Source organism: Corvus kubaryi, unplaced genomic scaffold (assembly GCF_017639235.1).
Source record: "Corvus kubaryi isolate FWS band 111438036 unplaced genomic scaffold, C.kubaryi_AGA036_p1.0 37301, whole genome shotgun sequence".
NCBI lineage: Eukaryota > Metazoa > Chordata > Aves > Passeriformes > Corvidae > Corvus > Corvus kubaryi.
The window spans coordinates 810,737-833,354 of record NW_024581094.1 but is presented as its reverse complement, the minus strand read 5'-3'; the positions used below and the strand labels follow the sequence as shown (position 1 = coordinate 833,354).

The window sequence follows — 22,618 nt, the reverse complement described above, 5'->3', positions numbered from 1 at the left end:
CGTAATCCCCTGCCCCAGGATTTGCTCCTCTGGGCAGGTTCCCTATGCCTGCACAAGCAGATTACAGGGGGCTATTTCTGACGGCAGCTTAAAGGTTTTGGTAAAGGAATGACGCCATGGGCCCCCTCTGCAGCAGCACATGCCAGGGGCACTGGAGGCCTGGGTATCTGTGACCTGCAGGAGTCTGGGACTGAGAACCACTGGCCCCATGGAGCAGGGATAGGGTGCTGGGCTCCTGTGGTGGTGTGTGCTCCCTACCCTATGGCACAGAGACAGGGTTTGGGGCTCAATCCCTTGTACTGTCACTGCAGGGGGCAGTGCTAATGGTGGGGGGCACACCTCACCACCTGCTGAGCAGAGAGGGGAGCAGCCAGAAGGGGAAGGCTGCAAGCACAGGCAGGGCATGCTGAGAATTCACCCCCAGCCCAGCCTGGCGTGAGCAGGTGGGTGGAGGCCTCAGCCCCATCTGTCTCCCACTGCCCCACATCCATCCCCCAGCCCTCTGCTCTGATCCTGCCCCCGTCACACGCATGGCAGAGGCAGAAACAAAGCAGAAATAATCCGTCTGTGCCCCCCGCTGAACCCCAGCCTCACGCCAGGAATGGGCCACGTCACAGTGCCATGGGCATTGCCCCTGCCTGGCCATGGGGGCTGCAGGGGTCTTCCCCTGGGATCCCCACAGCTCTGGGGGCTTTGCTGGCAGCCGGGGCCCCGAGCCCCGCTCCAGGCTGTCATGTCTGAGGGAGCAGCAGCCCTGGGATTCCCTGGCTTTCACCTTCTGCCAACCCAACCAGTGTCCCACCCCTGTGAGCCAGAGCACAGTGCAGAGGAGCAGGGACATGCAGGGGGTCCCGAGAAATGATTCGGGCTCTCTCCCAGCATCTGGCTCGGCTCAGCAGAAGCTGCTCCCAGAATTAGCCCGGGATGTTCTGGGTGAGGAAATCCAGCCCGTCAATCTCATTAGCAGTGATTAGCTCCCAGGCTGTCCTCGCCGTCATGACCCTGCGCAGACGCTGGGCCTGTGCCCACCACCCTCACCAACCCCGCCGCCCTCGCAGCCCACGGGCACTCACGGAAGTACTGCAGGGTCTCCTCTATCTGCTGGGGGGTGAGGGGGGCTATGGGCTGTGGGGGGCCGGGGGGGACTTGCAACCAGTCGCTGTGGTCGTAGCCGAAGATGGTGTCAGCCCGCAGCGTGTAGCGGGGCAGCTGCTCGCCCAGCAGGCTGATGATCTCCACCTCGGGGACATCCTCGCTGCACAGCTCTAGGGACAGAGGGACACGGTGTCAGCCCGGGGTGAGGGGCATATGGGGGGAGTGGGCTGCACGGGGGGTTGTGGCAGGTGGGCACATCCTGCACCCCCCAGCCCACTCTGTCCCCTCCGGATTTGGGACTGGTGCCACCAGCTGGGTCTGTCCCCAGAGCCACTCGTGTGGAGACTGGGGGGTCCCCCGCAGGGTGGCACTCAGGGACCCTTGCCCCAGCTCTGCCCTGCTCCCCCCTCATCGCCGCGCTGTCTGCGGGCAGGGTCCTGCTGCCATCTCCTGGCCACGCTCTGCCCGGCCGAGCGGCGCTGGGGACAGCGGGCGTGGGATGCAGCGTGGGGTGAAGGATGCCGGGACAGTGGTTCATCTCCGGCCACAGAATGGGGACAGGATGAAGGAACAGCCCAAAGCAGACCCAGCTCCTCACCCCGCTCGCCCCGGTTCCCCCAGGCGACCCACTGGCACCCCCGGCTCTACCGACCGGTGATGGTCGCAGCATCACGGTGTGTGCCCGTGTCTGACCCGTGGAACACCGGGTTGGTGTGGGGACACGCAGCGACAGGTGAGTCCGGGCTGGGCTGGAGGTGGCAGGCGGGTGGGCTCTGGCTGGGGAGGGTCTCTCGTGGGACCGGGGTGTCCAGTTTGGCTGGCGTTACGTGGGGGCCTGGCTGCCATGGGGAGAGGCACCGTCCGCCCTGGCTCCCTGGAGCTGCGCTGGCGGGCAGCAGAGTCCCTTCTCCGGCTCTGCCTGGGGGGAAGGAGCTGTTGGGGTGATGCTCTAGGGATCAGGGACACATCCTGAACCCCCATATCCCCCAGCATCCTGCCGTAGGACAAACACCTTCCTGGGAGGCAACATCTGCCAGCCCGGGGGCCGGACGGCATCTCCAGGGCTCAGGTGTCCCTGCTCCCTGCCGTTGGGATAGGGGAGCTGTGGGAACAGACTCCAGCTCAGTTCCGCCCCTGGATATGGGGCAGGTTTAGCAGAGGCAAGGGGTCAGCGTACCTGCTCTGCGGTGGCTGCTACGTGACGCGGGGGGCTCAGCACCAAAGCAGCGCCAGTGCCGGACAGGACAGGACCCTGCCCCGCCCCGGGGATTCCTGCTGGGTCGCTGCCTGTGGAGCGAACAGGGAAGGAGCTGTCGAGCTTCCCGGCAATGGGCAGACACGGGAGTGGTGCCAGCGAGAGCCCTGGGGAGCTCCACCTCGAAGAGCAAAGTCCACCTGTGAACCTCCACCCTGTCTGCACCAGGATGCAGAGCGGGGACCTGCCGTGCAGTGCAGGGCAGGGCTGGGCAGCATCTGCAGCTGCCCCAATCCAACCATAAACACATCATGAGACGGGCCATAAATCCAGCATATCCCTGCTCTCCTGCCACCTCCAGTGGCACTGGCTCGGGCTGCAGCCACTGCTGGCACTGCTGCCCCTCTGCCCTGTGGGGCAGGAACCTCTGCACAAGCCCCCTGCCCCATCTCTACCCCTGCTCCCACCTCTACCACCTCCCCGTGGGGGCTGTGGCACCAGCAGCCCCTCGTTCCTGGCTGCAGGCTCATGCCAGGGCATTGCTGCCCTCTCTCCTGGCACAGTAATGTGTCGCTGCCACATGCACAGCACCCAGACCAGGCCACCCTGCACCCCCCCGGCACACAGGGACGGCGCGAGGCAACATGCAGCTCCCAAAGCACACCCACAGCCTTCCCCAGTCCTCTGCCCCACTGGGGCAGTCCACTGGGTCCGCTAGACCTCGGGGCCCAATCCTGCACCGCGATGCCAGGAGAACAGCTCCCCAGCCCCAAGCCCTCAGACCCTCTTCTCCCCAGAGAGGGACAGGGACCCACCGTGTGTAGGTGCCGTGCTGCCGCTGGCTCCGGGGAGGGAGCCCGGCCGGTGAGTCAGCTCAGCCGGGAGTGCCAGAGCCCTGCGTCTGCTTTTGGCCCAGCTCCTGCACGTACATTCACTCTCCCCGGGGGAACCTTGTTCAGACACGTGCGAGCAGCTCCCATCGCCCGCTGCTCCCATCGCCCCCCGCTCCCATTGACCCCGAACCCCACTGTCCCCCCTCCACCAGCGTTCGGCTGCCGATGACCCGGGGACCTGCCCCACGGGAGCTGGGCGAGAGCAGGACGGTGCTCCCGGCACCGATGGGACAGGGGCCAGGAGGAGCAAGGTCCCGGCTCAGTCCGCCCCGGGTTACCTGTGCAGACTCGCGCCTGCTGCTCCCTGCCCTGCCCTGTGCCGTCCTGCAGCTCCTGCCCGGGCACCTCCCGCGGAGCGGCTGAGCGCCGTGAGAAGGGGAGAGACGAGGCAAATTCTCCGGGAGCTGCGGCAGCCGCCCTCTGTGACACCCCCAGGGGACGGGTGGGGACCGGCTGGGCACGGCCCGGGGCTCGCCCGCGGGAGCTGCCCGGAGATTTGGGGTACCCGAAGGCAGCCTGGGGGAACGCGGGACACCATGAGAGCCGGAGGCAGAGCGCACCCGGTGACAGCGGGCACCGGGTGCGCCCCGGAGGTGGGGCGGGACACCGCGGGAGCCGAGGGCTCGGTGCGCCCGGGAGTGCGGGAGATGCCGGGTTTTTCCCAGGGCAGGGAATCCCCACACACGCTGGGCGCTGCTCCTGGCGCGGCCGTGGCTGCGGAGCCCTCGGATATCGCTCCCGGGCCCTGCCGATAACGAGAGCCGCTCCCCGGCAGGGGCGGAGCGCGGCCGAGGATGCCGGGACCCGCAGTCCGTCCCACCGCTCCCGGAGCCCACCCGGGGATGCCGCTCCCTGAGGACCCCGCAAGCAGCTCCGGTTGCTCTGGTCCCGGTGTGCTCTGGCTCCGCTTCCCCCAACAATCCCGGACGTGTCTGCTGGCAGCTCTGCCGCAGTGGGACTGGGGATACCGGGACGTGCATTCCTGCCCCAACGTGCACGGGGGCCACATCGCTGCCCACGGCTCCAGGATGGCTGCAGGACCCGACCCCTCCTAGGGCAGATGTTCTGGGGCATCTCCAAACCCGCTGGCACTTTGGGGACAGCCAGAGCTGACAGCAGGAACACCCCTGTGACCCGCAGCAGGGCTGACTGCGAGCCATGAGGTGGGGCCCAGGCCCCCATTCCCGGCGCACAGGGCTGGAGCCAAGGCCTGTCACTGATTGTCTCCTGCTCTGGCAGCAGCCACAGCAGGCCCAGGGCTGTCTGGCCCCCAGCCTCATCCCACGAGCCACCCCAGACCCATTGCCCTTGGGAAGTGCTCTGGGTTCTGCTGGGACTGCCCGGAAAGCAGCTGTTGTTTTGCTCATCGCTGGTGCTGGCACGGGCTGCGGCAGGAAGCAGATCCACTTCCCCAAGCACTGGGGTTGGCTGCGGCCACGGCGCTGAGCTCAGGCAGGATGTTCCCCCCAGTCCCACTTCCCAGACCAGCTCCTGCTGCTTTGTCCCCGCTTGCTCCTGTCCCAAGCACAGCACATGAAGCTCGGTGTCCTGCCATGCTCTGTGGCAGCCCGGGCCCATGGCCAGGCAAAGCAGGTGCCAAGCATGGGAATGAGCCCACCAAGAGCCCTCTGCCCCACGGAGGGACTCACCATGGGCCCACAGAGGGCGATGGCTTCGCCTTCCCCTGGCTGCCCCGAGGGACCGTCCCCAGCCGACAGAAGAACAGGCTCAGGGCAGCACGGGGCTGCAGGGGTTATTTTATTCTTTGCTTTGGTCTATACAAAAACAACTTACAGAAATAATAAAATCTTCCATTCCTGACCCACACTCCAGTAACTGTCCATCCCTTTCCAGCTGGAGTGTTAAACCACCATCAGATCTAAAGCCTCTTTAAAAAATGCGTTAGATAAGGGAGGAGGGGATGGAAACACACCACTCACCAAAGAGAAGGGAAACGGGTTAAAATGTGCAACAAAGATCGGTACAAGGACACAGTTCCTAATGCTGGAGTCACTCCTCTATGGGGACTGGCAGGACAGGGACACGAAGTCAGCTCCCAGTGGCTGATGGGAAAGAATTAAACCTCAGACACCCCGAAGGTCCTGGGACACGGACCCTTTGCTTTCAGCAAACTCTGGGTTGGCCTGATTCAGTTGGAGTTTGCGGGAAGCAAAGGGTTTTTTTCATGTCAGATTCCTCTCCTAGAACACTAACACGCAGAACAAATCATGGGGAAGTTAGAAAGCACAAACTTAAAGACGGCAAAAGCCGCTGGCACCATATTAAAAATAAAAAAGAAATATATATTCATAGAAAAGACTATTTTGCCAAAGAAAGATCACTAACGGTGCAGGGTTTGTGTTTTAAAGCTTCAGAAACAGTATCTTGGATGCTGGATGCAGCAGTAGGTGCTCGAAGCAGTCCCAGGAGGAAGGACCTTCTCCACAGACCCACAGCGAAGAAAACAAATCGAAAAATAAAACCTCTTGTGGGAATGGAAAAGTTTTGTCTTCTCAGGCACTTCTGTCTCCCAAGTCCTTCTCGCGAATGCTCAGCTCTGGGGCCACCCTCTTCTGCATGGAGAGAACACCTGCAGTGGCAGAGAACTCCTGTCATCCACCGAGGGGCGATTTGGGAGGAGACCAGAGCCTGAGACCCCCTGAGCCCACAGCTGATGGGGACATTGACCCACGGCAGCGCCAGGGACCCCGTGGCAGCATCAGGGACCCCCCAGCATGCCAGGTGCCATCAGCCAGCCCTGCCTCCCCCAGCCACTCATCCCGCCGCAGGGCTGAGCCCCTGTCCCAGGTGCGCTGGCAGGTACCTGGTGCGGGGCTGCGGGCAGGTTAGGCGAGCATGTGGTCAGCGAAGGGCGCTCGGACGCCGTCGCTGTAGGCATCCATGGGGTAGTCCCCATCCATGTCCATGTGCATGTCGATGGGGTCCAGGGGGATGTCACCCGAGTACATGGGGCGGTAACCAGGGTCCAGCTCTGCAGGGAAGGGATGTGGCAACCTCAGCTTCCACCGGCCAAAGACTTCTCCAGATCTCAGCCACCTCCTCGCCCCCACCCCACCGCCCGGGGCAGCATGTGACAAGTGGTGCTGCAAAAGGGACCCCCCACTCCCTGGCCCAAGGGCACCAGCCGTGTGTGTGTGCTCCCTGGGAGCTGAGCATCCCACCGTGTACCCCCCATCCCCAGCAGACTGGGCTGGCACTTGACTGGCAGCCACCTGAAAGAGGTTCTAAAACCAGCCTGCCTTGGTGACATGAGGCAACTGCCCCCCCAAAACCCAGCCCACAGGGAACCTGCAAGCCATACTCACCATCTGAGTAGGGCTCGTTGATGGGGATCATGCTCTGAGCCTATGGAAGAAGGTGGCACAATTGAAGGGATTCATGCTCACGATGCTCAGGGGCCATGTGGTGGCAAGCCCTGTCCCAGTGGGTGCCATGACCCAGGAGCTGAGGCCACAGCCCACCCACCTCCCGCCTCCCACTGTTTGACTGTCACTACTGCCTGAGCTCTGGCTGGAGGTGCTGGCAGCAGCTTTTGGAAGCAGAACGGGGCCATCCCCTGAGGCCCTGGCTTCCCCAGAGAAAAGATCTTGCTGGGATGCTCACCGCTTCCCAGGCTGCTGGGTCATGCTTGAAGAGGGAGTTGGTGAGCTCCACGGAGACACGCTTCCTGTAGTCAGGATTCTTGTCCTCCGAGATGCGGAAGAGCACAGCGGCCGCATAGGTGGCTGTAGGGATTGGCAGCAGCCTCAGCTCCTGCTGCCAATCCCTACAGCCCAGAGTCCCAGAAACCCCAGCTGGGATGGTGCCAGGAGAGCCCCTGGCACAGCCCCTGGCATGGCAGCACTCACCTGTGCCCTCATTCCGGGAGTGCAGCAGCTCCATCAGAGGAGCCGAGGCCCCCTCGGCATCGATGGCATCTGCTGCCTCCTTGTCCTGGGCCAGCTCGCACAGCACGCCGGCTGCCACGCGCTGGATGTTCTCCACCGGCGAGTACAGGAGCTGTCAGGAGAGATCAGCGGCCGTGTGAAGCAGCCAGCAAGGAGCCCTTGTGCTCTGGGCACGTTCTGATCCATGGGGCCATCAGCCCAGGGCTGCAGCTCCCTGTGCAGGCTGGGCAGGAGGTGGCCCAGTGCAGCCCCCGTGTCCCCACAGGCCTGACCTGCACGAAGAGAGGGATGGTGTTGAGGCGGAAGATCTCCATGCGGTTCATGGGGTCCCGGGCCAGGATGTGCAGTGCCCCTGTGCAACCCTCCACGATCTCTTCCATCTTCACTCCATCCTGCCAGGGAACAAGAGCTTAGCCAGGGCCCCCACATGCCGGGGCACAGCCACCTGAAGTGTGGGCACAGGGTACCCCCGGGGACAGGCTGGGTTTTGGGGTGCCAGGCTGTGCTGGGAGCAGGGCAGGGGGGTGGGGACTCACCGTATAAGGCTGTTGTGTGCCGGCAGCCACGTGTCGCTGGGCGTCCTGGTGAGCCTTGACCAGCAGCTGGACCAGGCGGGGGATGACAGCGGCCTCCTGCAGCGGGGCATGGTTGGCCGGACACAGGGCCAGGTTGCGGATCAGGCCTATGGTAGCCTGGAGGAGAGGAGGAGGGAGGAGAGATTTGTCTCAGCTGTGGATCAGAACAGCATGTGTTCCCCAAGACACCCACTGGCTGGACCCCTCCCCATCTGTCCCACCCCATCCCCTCTGTGGTGCAGGCTGACTCAGCTGCGCCCAGCACTGGATCCATCCCCTCCACAGGCTGAGCATTGATTCCAACGAGCACCGGGCACGAGCCACTTCCATCATCAGCCGCTGTCAGGGACATGACCCAACAGGAGCAGCCACCATCACTCCATGCACGGCACCAGCTGCTGACCCCCTCAGCAGCCCATCCCACCACGGAACAGCAGCCGGGGGCTCGCTCCAGCCCAGGCACCGGCCTCATCCTGCCCCCAACCTCCCTCTGGCCCCTTACCTTAACCAGCGGCCACTGGTTGGGCTGGTTGAGGAGCTTGACAATGGCAGGGATGCCGTAGTTGAGCCGCACCGAGTTCTGCGCCATCTCGGCCTCGGGGTGCCGGCTGGTGAGGTGCCGCAGGGCGCAGACGGCCGGCTCGGTGATGTCCTCCTTGTCACCTGCCCGCAGAATGGTGTGGATCAGGGCCTCCACCCCGTTTGACTGTGTCACCAGTGTCTTGTTCTTGCTGTTGTTGCAGGTCAGGTTGGAGAGGGTGCCAGTGGCACAGGTCAGCACATTCACATCATCAGAGCTCAGCTGGTTCACCAGGATCTTGAGAACGCCATCCAGGCCCTCCTGCAGGAATGGGGACGGGAGGTGAGAGCAGCACACACAGCCAGACCCAAGCTGCAGCCCCGCATCTGGCCCCACGTGCCCCCAGCAGGCAGCAATGGGCGGTGTTCCTGACTCCCACACAGCTCCTTTTCCATCCCCCCACGGCTCCTTTTCCATCTCCCACAGCTGGAGCTGCTCCTTCACGGTGAGCCCCAGCCACTCTGACGTGCAGTTTCACTCAGAGTTTAATGTCTCCAGCAGCTTTTCCCTGCTGGAATCACACTTCCCATGCCCCCGCCAGCACTCCCCACATGGTGACAGAGTGACCCCAGTCCTGGCCACGCTGGCCAGCAGCCAACAGAGGGACAGGAAGGAGTTAAAGCACCACGACCACGTCCTCCTTCAACCCTTCAGTCATCAGAGCCAGGGATGGTTCTATGACAGCCAAAATAGTTTCCAGGCTGCATCAGAGCTAATCCACATGGAGCGGCCCCAGCAGATGGGAAAACTCATCAGGAGGCAGCAAAGGGCTGGAAGAGCAGACCCAGAGCAGGGCTGGGGTCACCTCTGCACTGGCTGCAGGGCACAACAGTCTTGGCAGCTGCTCTGCTGGCAGCTCCCACAGGAGCCGGGCAGGCGGCCAGCCCAGGCCAGGCTGACAGGGCTCCCGAGCCAGAGCAAACTCCGGTGACACCCGCTGAGTGACCGCGGTGGCCTCGGCCCCACACTGGGGACACGCAGGAGTGCTGGCAGCCAGCTGGCATTGGCAGGGCCACGGGCAGTGAGCAGCCCACCGTGAGGCAGGGCAAGCCCTGCTGCAGGGTAACTTGGGCACAGCGGGGCATCCCCTCACCCCGCCAGGCACACGTGCTGCTGCAGCTCATGGAACGGGGAACACACAGCTTTGGACTCAGCCTGGCATGAGCAGCCCAGCACCCGGCACGGCCACGGCTCCGAAATGCGGCGCTGAAGCACAGCCAGGGGTCCCGCAGACTCACCTGTTTGGTTGCCACGTCAGAAAGGTTCCGCAGGGTCCACAGGCAGTTCTGGACCAGCCTGGGGCTGGAGCTGGTCAGGTGCTTGCCCAATGCCTGCATGCCACCTGCAGGGAAGGGGACAGCCCTGTGAGCACCCTCAGCCATACCAGCAGGAGGACGAGTGAGCGGCAGCAGGGCTGCATGGGCTGGGCATTGGCCAATGCTCCTGTACATGGAGCAGTCTCATGGCTTGGCAGAGGCCAAACGTGGTGTGTGAAGAGCTCTCGGACAGCCAGGATGGATCCTGCCCACACACAGTGCCAGGAACATGCCTCAGTAGCCTTCACAGCAGGAATCCAGGCCAGCACAGGTGGCTTCACCCGGCTGTGCCAGACATCTGCCCATCCCCCAGACACACAGCAGGATACATCCTCAGCCGCATCACCCTGACACCACCATCCATCCTCCTGCAGCTCTGCCCCAGCCTCTCTTACCAGCCTCAACGATGGCAGGTTTGTTGCTGGGACACACCGACAGCACCTTGAGCACGCGGCTTGTGGTCCAGAGCAGCTTCTCATAGTTGTAGCTGCGCATGATCTGCACCAGGGCCTGGGGTCCTCCGTTGGCCAAAATAATCAGCTGCAAGACAGAATCCCAGAACAGTTTGGGTTGGAAGGGACCTTAAAAAGACCACCAAGTTCCACCCTCCACCACAGACAGCAACACATTCCACTAGATGAGGTTCCTCCAAGCCCCGTCCAACCTGACCTTTAACGCTTCCAGGGATGGGGCACTGAGAATGGAGGGTTGGGGTGTGGCAGCCCTGGGCTGCTGGGACTCCCTCTCCGGATTCCCCAGCTCATGCCAGGACACAAGCCAGGCAGGAGCTCCACCCCCTTGGCACGCAGGAATGCTCCGGTCACCTCGCCAGGGACACACGAGATGGTGGGGTCTCCACCGCTGCCTCCTGCACATCTGTGAGGTGCAAAGCTGGGCAACCACCCCCCTGCTGCCCTCCCCATGCCGCAGTCAGTCTGGGATCCCCATCCCACCTTGCTCTCCTGGTTCCCGTAGGCCAGCAGCTGGAGGCAGTCAGTGGTGATAGCCAGGAACTTGGGGTTGTTCTTGTTCAGCAGGGGAACCATCTTCTGCAGTCCGTCGGCCAAACGCACGGCCATCTTGGCCCCCTCCTGGTACAGCAGCAGGTTGTGCAGGGTGGTGATGGCGTAGAAGAGAACCGACTCGACGGGCGAGCTGCGGGCGGGCAGCACAAACCACATTAGCGCAGGAGCTACACCAAACTCACCAGGCTGCAGTAGAGCTCCCAGGGCTGCCCCCGAGCCCAGCATCCACCAACACCCTTCAGCAAGGCCCCATGCAAGCCCACCGTGCTGCATGGCCCCAGGGAAGGGACACGTCAGAGCCTGAGCCCCATCTCTGTGGTCAGGGCAGGGGGGGATGTAGCTGCTCCCCTCCTCCTGCCCCCATGCAGGCTCCTTACGCAGCAAACCCTAGGGGTTTTCACAGGCTCACAGTCTCCCACTCCCTTGTTTTGGTGAGCAGGAGGACCCATGCTGAGGGCAGCATGAGCCCTCCCTTCCTCTGCTCCCAGCCCAGGAGGGGCTGCCAGGCTCTGCCATCCCCCCTGGAGTCCCCACCACCACTGTGTACCTCAGCATCCTGACGAGGGCCGGGATGCCACCAGACTTAAAGATGGAGAGCAGGCCCTCGCGGTGGTGCGAGAGGTTGTGCAGGATGCTGGTGGTGCAGCGGGCGGTGTCCAGGTCGCTGGTGCTCTGCATGGTGCGGACCACGGCCGCCACGATCTGCGGCGACTGCATCAGCGCGCGGCGCGACGCCTCCTTCTTGGAGAGCTGGTTGACGATCATGGCTGCCTTGCTGACAACCACCTGGAGGGAGAGGAGCCAGTGTGTGGGAAGAGGTCCCACAGCAAGGACAGGCTGCAAGGTGACATGGGTGGGCAGAGGTGGGCTCAGTCCTGGTGCAGGGCGGAGGCAACCAGGAGTTTGGCCAAGAGGAAGGAGATAGACATGGCCACAGAGCCTGACAGGGATGGGAGCCCCTCTGTGCAGCAGCTGAAAGCCCAGAGACACCTACAGCAAACGTAGTTCCTTACCGGGTCCTCATCGTTGAGCAGCTTGGTGAGCTCCGGGATGGCACGTGTGGCCAGCTCAGCATCATCCTGGTAGTTGATGAGGTGCACAATGGCTGACTTCAGCATCTGGGAGGGCTCTGCCAGGCGCTGCACATTGGTCTGCTGCCCCTCCAGCTGGGTGGTGATGAGAAGCGAGCGGTCCTCCACTGTCTCGGGGTACATGGCAGCCCGGACACGCTGGGCACGGGTCATGGCCAGCTGAGCCTCCATGTCCGCTGCAGGGGTGGACAGGGAGGCAGCGTTAGGCTCTCTCCAAGCAGCGCTCCCAGCCCTGCTTCCCAATCCCAACTAGATGAGCAAGAGCTTAGCGCAGTAACACTGGCCACGTCAGCAGTCCCAGCACGCTCTGCACAGAGCTGGAGCTTCAAAGCGTAAACAGATACGGCAGCACAGAGATAAGACAACACTCAATTAGGCAGCATGATGAGGCAGTTGTCACACAAGGCCCATTAATTAAAAAATTAAGGATATTTGCAACTTGGGACCAGCTGGCACTGGAAAAAAGGAGAACACTGAGGCCTTCCCCATCGAGGACGCTGAGGTGTGATACTGCAGTAGCCACCCATGGTCCCCACCTCTGCAGCAAAGGGACTGCACAGGGTCCTGTGGGGGACTCTGATCCCCGCGGGAGCTGGCAAATAAACCTTCCAGGGCCTATTGCTGACAGGGAACTTCACAGGCAAGCAGAACAAACCAGCCCCCTTTGAGGGGATAAAGCTGGGGGAAGCATCTCCTTCGCTGCAGGCTGCGGCTCCGTGTCGTCCTTGCCTCAGCGGGAGAAGCCGTGGCAGTGGAGCGGTGTTACGGCACACACTGGCAGCTCTGTCAGCCACACTGGGACAGGCTTCCCAGCAGGCAGACAGGCAGTAGAGCAGGTGGCAGATCTGTGGGCCGGGATCAGCTGTTCCCATCTCAAGCCAACCCGCTGGCGCGCTCGGATGTGTGCGCAGCTCAGCGCCAGCGCAGGCTGGCTGCACCACCCCCGCGCGAGAGCCTCTCGGCGCTGGGAAGGAGGACAGGAGGGAGCGTATTTTAGGCAGCAACAACTCCCAGGGTGTGGAAGCCAGCGTGGAAGAGTGCCCAGAAGCAGCATGGCTACGGGGGAGGAAGAGGAAGGCAGGAGCTGAGCAGCTGAGCCCGCGGATGTGCTGGGCCCCACAGCCCCTTACCTTGTGCTTGGCTCTGGCCCTGGTTCCCTCCTTGGCAGTAACTCGTGGTGGTCGTCTTCTTGATGGTGTACTGCTTCCCATACACCTCGTCATCGTCCCCGAGGCACTTGCTGCTGACAGAGGGCACCTGCGTATTGACGCCGGAGTGGATTCCGGAGTCGTAGGTGTAGGTCTGCTGCCACTCCGTCACCTTGATCGGCTGCTCCATCATGTTCATCACCTCCATGGCTGCTCTGCGGGGTGGAGAGGGGAGAGTTTACATCTCCAGGAGAGCCCAGGTTACCACAGGACCCTCTTGCCCCTCTCCTGCCCCTGAGTGGCACGGCAGCCCCCAGTGCAGCAGCTGGCCCCTGTGCAGCCCACGAGCAGATGGAGCCGATCCCTATCTGCCCTCCTCCCCCACAGGAGATGAAAGGCGGCACCGGGATGACGAACCCAAAGCTCAGCACTTTGTTGCTCGTGTTCAGACATGAACCGTGGCTGCATCTCACAGCGCTGTGTCTCACAACACCGTGTCTCACCACTGCCACGGCCAAGGTGTGGGCAGGCTCTGCCTGGCACAGTGGGACACCACAAGCTCCAGGGTCCCCTGGCTGCCCATGAGCTTTTTTAAGACCCCTTTCCAGAGACAGGACCTGCAAAGAGCCGGAGACACGCCAGGAGCTCCAAGCTCCATATGGCTGGAGCTCCAAGCATAAAATGAACTTTTTTAGAAGCTTCCTGGGACACTCCTAAAGCACCTAAAATAAGCAGGCAAAGCCACTGGCTCAGCTATCCCATGGGTGCTCAGCACCACAGGCGCCCACGGTGTGGTCTGGCGCTGGGCACTCCCCACTCAGCACTGGGACAGGGCAGCCCGGCACATCCCAACACTCAGGACAAACCAGCCAAGGTTGCTGCGAGCAGGGCTGGGCTTTCCTTGTCTTTAATTTGGGGATACAAGGGGAGGGAGGATGGCTCACGGATTAATGCCTGAGCTCACTCAGGGCTGTGAGTCACCAGCCCTGCATCCAGGCCTCCGGCACGGCCTGGGGGGATGGAGGCAGGCAGGGAGGGAGGGTCAGAGGCAGGCAGGGAGGGAGGGATGGAGACAGCACCCGCCCAGCCCTCCGCTGACGCATCACCCAGGCACCCGCCAGAATTCCTATCCCTTCCCGGCCGCGCAGGAGTGGAATGAGTCAGAGTTTCAGAGGCGATAAGCAGCGAAGGGAGCAGCTGCCGCCCGGCATACCTGGGCGCAGCAGCACCCACTTCCAAACAGCCTAATTACCACCTGCACCGGCCCCGATTCCTGCGCCGGGCTGGACCGGGGCGGCCGCGCGCCCCTGGCTCCGCTCCAGCCGCGGGCACAGCACGGAACCCGCAGGGACCAGCCGGGCTGGGGCGGCAGCCTCGGGCCCCAGCACCCTCCTGGGGGAGCGAGGAGACGGAGCTGAGCCCCCCGCCAGGCCGGCGGCTGAGTCAGGGCGTCGGGTGGTGGCCGAGGACGCGGCTCCGTGGGGCGTCCCGGCGGGGCACGGCGCGCACGGGCTTGGCACGGCTCGTCCCACCGCTGCCGGCTGTTCCCAAGGAGCGGCTGAGCCCTCGGCAGCTGCACAGGCCGGCGCTCGCAGGGAGGAATCCCAAGCCCTCATTCGCGGGGGCAGCGGCCAGATGGGAATCAGGAGCCCCGCCACGCTCGTCCCCCCCGGCTGGGTGCATCCTGCAACCCCCCGCGTCCAGCCCCAGCCGCCTTCCCGGAGCCGCGGCAGGGCGCTGCTCCTGCCAATCCGATATTTTTTGAGCTGTCAAGCAGCACTGGCAGACTCAGAGCAGCTATAATGGGCTGTGCATAATGCACGGTGGTCAGGCGATGGAGGGACCCGCTAATGGAGGGCGGTGGAGGCAGGGCCTTCCCGCGGCGGGTGGGAGCTGGGACAGGATCAGTGGGGCAGGACAGCGTGTGACACATGGTGCCAGGGGCGAGAGGAGAGGCAACTCTGCTCCCCACCCCGCGTCGAAGCAGGGATGGGCCGGGAGAGCCCCAGTGCCGAGCTGGGAGTGCCGCGGTGCTGCACACCCGCACTTGTGTGCTGCTGCATTGGTATTTGGGAGGGCAAGTCCTTCAGCTGGCTCATCCCGGCCATGGTTGGCAGAGTCTCCAAATTGTGTCGGGAAGCTCAAAGAGAAGCAATAGTCATGCCTTATGAAGTGTGGAAGCGGTAGGCAGGAGAGGGCTCTGTGGCACTGACAGGGCACGTCACCACGGTGCAGGAGCTGGGTGAGCCGGCACCCATCCCACATGCAGAGCCCCAGCAACAGGGCCCCAACACTCCAGGCAAACACTGGAAAGCTGACCTGGACAAGGTGGGCAGGAGGAGAGAAAAGATCACACGACCAGAGCCAGGGCAGGGACCCCGGGCAGCAGCAAGACAGATCTGGCAGGGGCTGATGCTGCTGCACCACTGCTCAGCAGTGACATCCACTCCAAAATTTACAGGCATCAGACAGGCACTTAATTTTCCAAACCTCCAGCAGCTGGGCTCAGACACCATACAGAGCCTTGCATTATGCATGAGCCACCCCTTCCGTCTGCACCGCGGCACCCAGGGACATCAAAAGCCAGCACAGCTCCTCGAGCTCAGACATGAGCTCTGGTGATCGGCCCCAGACAAGCTCCAAGCAGGAGAGCGGGACCAGGAGCCACGGGCACTTCATTAAACACAGCATTTGTCCTTCCCCTGAGCATCCCCCTAACAGCGTTTGCTCATCACCACAGGGACCAGAGAGGCCAACAGCACCCGAGCTGACAGGGCCAGCGGAGCAAATGTCAGACACTCCTATGGTGAGCAGTGACATTTTCTGAACCCTGTGACAAGCGTGCCCTGCTCATCACCCAGTGAGGGCCAGACACTGACACAAGCTTCTCCCCCATCCTCCACAGCCTGGCTCTGTCCTCAGATGTCCTCTCTCCTCCTCAGCAGACTCAGTGACAGCGGCACCAGCAAGATGGTTATACCTGACTTCACCTTATCAGGACCCATTCCCTGGCAATGCTTCTAGGGAAGTGCTGTAGCTGGGCAGGACCCTCACGCAGGAGGGAGAAGCAAGGAGTTATTTCAGGCACACGTGAAAATACCCACACTGGAGGGTCAGCCATGAAGCAGGGGGCATGTCTGGGTGGGCTCCAGCCCTCCCACATCAGGCCTGTGGGCAGGACAATTGCTGCTGAGCCCAGCCCTTATCTCCCCCCCCCCAGGCTGGCAAAGCAGGAAGGGGAGAACAGTGAGGGCAGAACAGTGCCACCAGACCTCACCTGAGCCCCACTCCACACAAACCTGGACCCCAGGGAAACATGACTCGCTCCTGGGAACAGTGAGAAAATCCCCCAGGAAACAGTGGGGCAGATGTGGGGGACCCCTCAGAGGGGACAACAGGTTTGGGGAGAATCTCCAGCCTGCTCCCACCCTATCTTAGGGAAGGGGCCAAGACACCTGGGAGGCTTCAGCCATGGGATGCAGGACAGGCAGGGGCTTCAGTCATTCAAGCAGGGCACTGCCAGGAAAAGGTTAATCCCTCTCCCACCACTTCCCGCAGCCAGGAAGGCAGAGGAAGCTCCCGCGGCTGTCGGGCACCGGCCAGCGGCTCATCCGCCCCCAGAGCCATTTGATCGGCGTCCAAGCAGCACCGGCCCCCCGGGACACCATCTGCGGAGGAAGTCTCTGGCAAACATGCAGCCCCAGGCCTGCCTAGCCCTTCTCACCAGCTGCTGTGAAGCCTTCAGCCTCACCAGGCAGGACACAGCCGGCAGACAGGGCTGAGCTGCCCAGAACAGCAGCAGGAAAGCCACGAGCACTGCTTCATGCAGAAATATCTACTGCCCAGGGGCTTCTCAGGGAGCAGCAGTCCCTGGGGCGAGCAGCTGTGATCCCCAGTGTGGGGTCACTCCAAAGGGAGCAGGTGGGGGGCACAGGGCACCCTCACAAGCCCCAGGCAGGGGCTGTGCAGGACCAGGCACTGGGTCCCAGGGTCAGTGGGTGTGAGGGGCAACCTGAGCTCATCACGTGCAAGTGTGGGTGCCAGCAGGGGCCTGCTGGAGCCCCCCCAGAGCCCCATCCTCACTCACACCCTCCAGGAGCAAAGTGCAACACTACTGGGGGGGCCCCTCATGCAGCCGCAGCATGTGAGGGGCTGAGCTCGGTGGTGGGAGCGTGCGAGTGGCTGCAATTACAGTCACTGAGGTTTTTAAGGAAAGGGAAGAGGCAGTTAAGGCAATTCAATAAATGAAGCACAAGAAAAGACTCTATTTTAGAAGCACTTACGCTACACACAAGCCATCTCCGGTCCCCCCTTCCTGGAGCAGCCGGGGATTAGCAACTGCCCGCTCAGACAGCCCTGGCCTCGGCAGCCACAGCAGAATCTTCCCACAGACAAGGGCACGCAGAGCCTGATGCACTCTGAAGAGATGCACCTTGAAGTCCCCCAACACCCACAACCCCTGGCCAAAGCTGCTCTGAAGCGACACCAAAGGCTGACGAAGCTGGGGCAGCCGCTAACGAAGCCCCTGCAGACGCTGTACAAAAGCTTCAGTGGTTTTGAAGAGGATCCTCAGGAACACACAGCAGGAGCAGACAGAGAAAGGAGCTTGTCAAGACCTCACCCGCATCAATGGGAAGCATTCGAGTCAGATCCCGGCACCAGGAGCCCTTTCAATGGGGCTTTACAAGGAAGATGAGTGGAAGAATTCAAAGGAGAACGAGAGCAGCTTGAAGTTTAATGAGGAGGAGACAGCAGTGGGGGATCAGCCTCTCGTTAGAGCAGGCAAAACCACTGGCCTGGCCTTGCACACAAAGGAGCCCATGGCCTTTGTGCATGGATGTTCCCAGGTCCAGAATGTCTCCTCGCTGCCCCATCAGCTCTGACAACTTCGGGGCACTTCACAAGGGCAGTGGGGTGCGGGAGCTTCAGATCCAGGCTCCTTCACTGGAGGGGGCTCTAAAACCTTTTTTATATTTCATCTACCATGGTGTTGTTACATCTGAGCTGCTGAATGTCCCATGCAAAGTCCCAGCTCCTGTTACTGGGGGTGCTGCACACCCTGACCAGGCTCTGGCAGCAGAGCAGCCCCAGAAGGCGGCAACTCTGCCACGACCTGCTGCGCTCAGCTGATGCTCTCCATCAACCCAGAGCATGTCCCCAAAATGCCTCGCCCGCACCTGAATTAACAGCTCCTGACAGCTCCAGCACACGCCAGGCCCAGGCTGTGATGTTTTGGCACGTCACATCATAAAAAGACACAGTATTATCCATCAAGTGCTCTCCCACTGCAAGCGCACGCACAGCACTGGGCATGACACCCACCCCCGCTCCTGTGCAAGGGGCAGTGCCCACAGCAGGACCCTCAGCCCAGGGAAGGTTTTCCCAGGGACACTCACCTGCCAAAGACCCATTGTGGGGTCTCTGGCAGCGCATCCCCCTCCCCACATCCCCAGTTGCTGGCACAGACATCTCCAAGCTGCAGAGGCACCAGGAGCAGGATGACCCACACGGGTTCATCCCTTCCTCAGTTAGAGTTTGCCGATTTCATTAGAATCATGTCAGGGAAAGATGGGAATTTGCAACTTGTCCATGGAAAGGCGAACTGGCATGGTGAGATTAATCACAATTACTCCATCTGGATAAAAAAATCAAAATCATTATTTTGTTTCAATGAGCACAAAGAACAAGTTGTTCTTTAAGAACACTATAATTGCAGGCTCTGGACCTTGCAGGCTGTTCCCAGCTCCAGCCACGGCATCCAGGACACAGGGTTTGCCACCTGGCCCTGCCAGAGGAGCCAGGACAGTGGGGAGGGGCACAGAGGTGCTGAGCCCCGGCTTAATTTCTCCATCCGGTTGCATTACAGCTGCAAAGTTCAGACGCTTCACAAGAAATTATCACCAACAGCCGTCAGCACCCGGCCTGTCGGAGCAAGTTAATGATTTGTCACCAGGGCTCTGCCCGCGCGTCACCACGATTACGGCAGGCTCTGCCAGCAGCCAAAGGTCTCTCCCCCCCGCGCGGATGCACACGCGTTTTGTCCAGCCACCCACCCCCAAAAGCCACACGGGACCCCAGTGCATCCACCCCACAGGTTCTGTGCCCCTCGACAGCACCGGGGCAGCCCCCCTGGAGGGTACTGCCACCGCCACCCCCTCCCAGTCTGATCAGCCAAGCGTGGGATATTGGGAAAACACCGAGCATTCCTCCGCCACCAGCCCCGGGTCTGGGAAGGAGGCCGAGGACTCGCTGGGAACAGACAGCACAGATGTCACGGGCTGCCCGACAAGCCCCGGCAGCCGCGGCACAGGGCTCCTGCCCTGTTTCCAAAGCGATTCCGGAGCCGAGAGTCCAAGGCGTGCCAGGATGCCTCCAGGCCCGCCAGCAGCCGCAGCAGAACCCATCGAGGCTGGTGTATTTAGAAGGGTATTTCAAATCTCTGCTTAAATAGAAACATCTTCACCTCCCCCCCCGAAGCGATCGACGAGCCGGGTGTGGCTGCAAAGCCAGCCCTGTTTAAGCACAGACCTGGTGCTCAGGTCAAGTTTTAAGCTTTTTTGGAGAGGCTGCACCTTCCCACCGCCTTGCCCACCACTTCATCAAATAGTGTCCATGAGCAAAGAGGGGTAAAACCAGCCCTCCCAGAGAAGAGAATGCGATTCAAGGCACCAGCGCAGCCCTGGTGTCCTCCCGAGCTGCCATCCCCAGCTGTTTCCATTCACACAGACCCACTTGGGACACCCCACAGGACTGAGAGTGACCACCTACCCCCAGCTCTGAGTGATGCTGGGTGCCCACACACCCTGTCTAGATGGGGAAGCATCATCTGAATTCCGAGGTAGGCTTTTACTACTGTAATAGATACTACATTTCTTTTTAACTTCTGTTAATTAGAAACCAGTCTAATTTAAACCTTCAAAACCAGCACAAGCGTCGGTACAGATGCTGCAATTAAAGTTCTGCAAGTTCTCTACGCAGAGGCTCTGCTCCCCCAGCCTGCAGAGCGGGGCCAAGGGCAGCTTCGCTCCCAGGCTCTGCCATCTGCGAGCGGCAGCGCGCCCGGCAAAAGCGCCGTCTTAAATCCCGGAGATCTGGAAGTGTGATAAAAAGCCAAATCCCATCAAGCGCTCCCACACCAAACCACAGTCTTGAAGGGAAACCGTCCTCCCGGGAACGAGCTGAGCTGCAGGAGCCGTGCAGCTGTACCGCAGTGCCTGCCCGGCTGCGAGGGCTGAGTAAGGGTTTCAGGTGGGGGAAACAAAGGGGTGAGTTAATGGGATTAGGGCAGCAGCGAATGAGACACTGAAATGCGGCACCGGGACCACAGGGGACATTCCCCAAGGTCCCCGGCTGCAGCCCGGCCACGACTCACCCGCGCTGCCGCGGAGGCTCCAGGCACGCTGCACAAACTACTCGCACACCCAGCCCCAGGAGACCCCTCCCAGCAGCCCGGCTCGCTCCCCCCCCCCACCCCCGGGGATGAACGCGCTTCCTGGAGCCGGCAAGGACACGGCACATCGCCCAGACAATAGAATGTAACGCCATTGTCTGAGGGAGGGCCCCGCGCGGCCGCCCCACCTTCCCCAAGCGCCCTGAGCTCTGGGGACCCACGGCTGTCCCTGCTCCCGCACAGCAGCCACGGTGCTAGGAGGGAGCAGCCACCGCGGCCAGGAGCTCTGTGCCTCCCCGTCCTGATGGCCAACTTGTTTAAGCCAAATTAGCAGTAAAATGTGTTTTTCATGACACTTCAAGGAAATCCTCCAAAACAATGAGCGATCACAGGCTTCAGATGTGCAAACACAGTTCCAGTGGGTGCCCTGCACCCTTCCAGCCAGCTCCGACACCGACAAGGACACAGAAATGGACCCCTATAATTTTCCCATCGCCGTTTCCGGCTGGGCCGGACACTCCGAGAGCGGAGCCTGGAGCAGCCCCCGCGGACACTGCACCTGCCCTGGATGCGGCGACAGCCCGGAGCAAACGCCCCCGGCACCGCTCCAGCCCCATCCCCGCGGCAGCTGGCAGCGAGACGCTGCGCCCCCGGCTCCCCACCAGCCGATGGCAGACGGACACCAGACCCGCGAGCGTCGGGGCTGGCACCAGTGCCAAAACCAGCACGACGTGGGCTGGAGCAGGAGGTGAAGCAACCGAGGGGGCTGTGACACGGGGCGTCCCCAGCCCCCACCACCCTTCTGGTATGGGGAAGCTGAAAGGGAACATCAAACCAGACATGGGACTCACCCAGGCACTCCAACAGCGTTACGGGGAAGCCGGGGGTGCGAGGACTTACAGCCTGGCTGGAGAGGGTGCAGGCTGACGCCTTCACACCCGTGCAGGCACGACGGTGGCGCAGGTCACCCTGTCCCGTCCCCAGCAGCAGGCGTGCCCCCCTGAGCGTTCACGCTCCTCTCCCAGCACACGTCTCCCCTCGTTGCCCGTATGACAGCCCACGTTTGCCTTCTCCGGGCAACTCCCAGCAACATTTCAGCATTATCCTTTCATCTGTGCTGTAAACCTGATTAATTAAGCTAATCACTCAGCGAACGCAATTAGAGCGCTCTCTCCTCTCTAAACATCAGACGAACACCCAAGTTTCGCTCCCCCCGCCGTTTCCCGGTGCGGATATCCGCTGTCAGGGGCTCAGCTGGGACCCCCCGTCCACAATGTGCCCAGCACCCCTAACCCGCGGGGGGCTGTCTGGGTGATGTCAGGTCACCCGCATCCCCCTCTGCCCTCTCAGCCCCCAGATCCCACATGCCCGGCGGTAGGCGAAGGGTAGCCCCGGCCCCGCGGGTAGGGACGGCGACGCCGAGGCGTTCCGCGGTGGCCTCGAGAACAGCACGCAGTGTCCCCAGGTGTGACTCTGGGCACGGAGCAGCCCAGTTTGCGTAAGAGCCCCGCAGCACCGGGCGAGCGCCGTGCCAGGGCCTCGCCCGCCCAGAGGCAGCTCCGGGCGGGGCCGGGGATGGGGACAGAGTCGCCACCTCGCACCGGAGCGCGGAGCCGCGACTCCTAAACTGGCTCCCGCGGCACTGGGAAGGGGTTGGGACAGCCCAGGGCAGCCCGGCCGCCCACGGGAGCCCCGGGGACCCGCCCAACTGGCCCCGCGCGGGACCGGCCGAGCTCACGGGCAGCCCTGCCCCAGACGGCGGCAGCGGAGCCGAGCCGGGACGCACGGTACTGCGCGGTCCAGACACTCGGGTCCTCCCCGCCCCGGGCGCGGCCGCTCCCCAGCCCCGCACGGCACAACCCGCACGGCGCCGGTGCACCTCAGCCCGGAACGACCGACGGCCACAGCCCTGGCCCCGTTCCGGCCGCCCCAACTCCGCTCACCGAACCGCTCCCCGCCGCGATCTCCGCCAGCCCGGTCCTCCGGACCCGTCCCCGCTCACCAGAGCGATCCCTGCCCGGTTCCGCTGGCCTATCGCCGCTCACCGTCGCCTCCCCACGCCCGATGCTCGCTGACTCGGCTCCAGTCACCGTCGCTCCCCGTGCCCGGTGCCCCGCCCCGCTCACCGTCGCTCCCCATGCCCGGTGCGCCAGCCCCGCTCACCGTCGCTCCCCGTGCCCGGTGCGCCGGCCCCCTCCCTCACCGTCCCTCCCCGCCCGACCCCCGGTGCCCCGGCCCCGCTCACCGTCGCTCTCCGCCGCCCGCCCGCTCCTGCCCGAACAAAAGGCGAGCAGCGCCCCGCGCCCCGCCCCGCCCGCCGCAGGCCCCGCCCCCGCGCCGCCCCGCTGCTATTGGCTCCCCCGCACGCCCATCAACCGCTCGGCCCTCCGGGCCCCGCCCCC

At 62.8% G+C, this 22,618-nt stretch overlaps 1 protein-coding gene and 1 long non-coding RNA gene across 5 annotated transcripts; one reads left to right on the top strand and one right to left on the bottom strand.

The window, feature by feature from the left end:
- Window positions 1–525: 525 nt before the first annotated feature.
- On the top strand, window positions 526–5,164 carry LOC121664554. The gene is made up of 2 exons (XR_006016036.1): window positions 526–1,077; window positions 1,529–5,164. It is a non-coding gene; the product is annotated as an uncharacterized LOC121664554 (long non-coding RNA).
- On the bottom strand, window positions 4,929–22,528 carry LOC121664540 (junction plakoglobin). 4 transcript variants are annotated; one of them, XM_042027899.1, is made up of 15 exons: window positions 22,462–22,528; window positions 12,809–13,041; window positions 11,601–11,854; window positions 11,135–11,373; window positions 10,516–10,717; window positions 9,958–10,102; window positions 9,485–9,588; window positions 8,169–8,507; window positions 7,628–7,783; window positions 7,364–7,483; window positions 7,053–7,203; window positions 6,808–6,929; window positions 6,510–6,549; window positions 6,008–6,175; window positions 4,929–5,773 (listed from the first exon to the last, which is right to left on the bottom strand). In XM_042027899.1, exons 2-14 carry the CDS (start codon window positions 13,032–13,034, stop codon window positions 6,030–6,032), a joined length of 2,244 nt encoding a protein of 747 aa, XP_041883833.1. In that variant the 5' UTR covers window positions 13,035–13,041; window positions 22,462–22,528; the 3' UTR covers window positions 4,929–5,773; window positions 6,008–6,029. The 4 variants fall into 4 exon arrangements, with proteins under 4 accessions (XP_041883833.1, XP_041883836.1, XP_041883835.1 ...); XM_042027902.1 differs by lacking the exon at window positions 22,462–22,528 and adding an exon at window positions 22,262–22,286; XM_042027901.1 differs by lacking the exon at window positions 22,462–22,528 and adding an exon at window positions 22,219–22,242.
- Window positions 22,529–22,618: the final 90 nt, after the last annotated feature.

Bases quoted from the DNA above. Each gene is read 5' to 3' on its own strand.
- LOC121664540 (XM_042027899.1), bottom strand. From the start codon at position 13,034: ATGGAGGTGATGAACATGATGGAGCAGCCGATCAAGGTGACGGAGTGG. The intron at 11,855-12,808 runs GTAAGGGGCTGT...CCACCCCTGCAG, and splicing joins GGGCCAGAGCCAAGCACAAG to CGGACATGGAGGCTCAGCTG. The intron at 8,508-9,484 runs GTGAGTCTGCGG...CCATTCCTGCAG, and splicing joins CTGACGTGGCAACCAAACAG to GAGGGCCTGGATGGCGTTCT.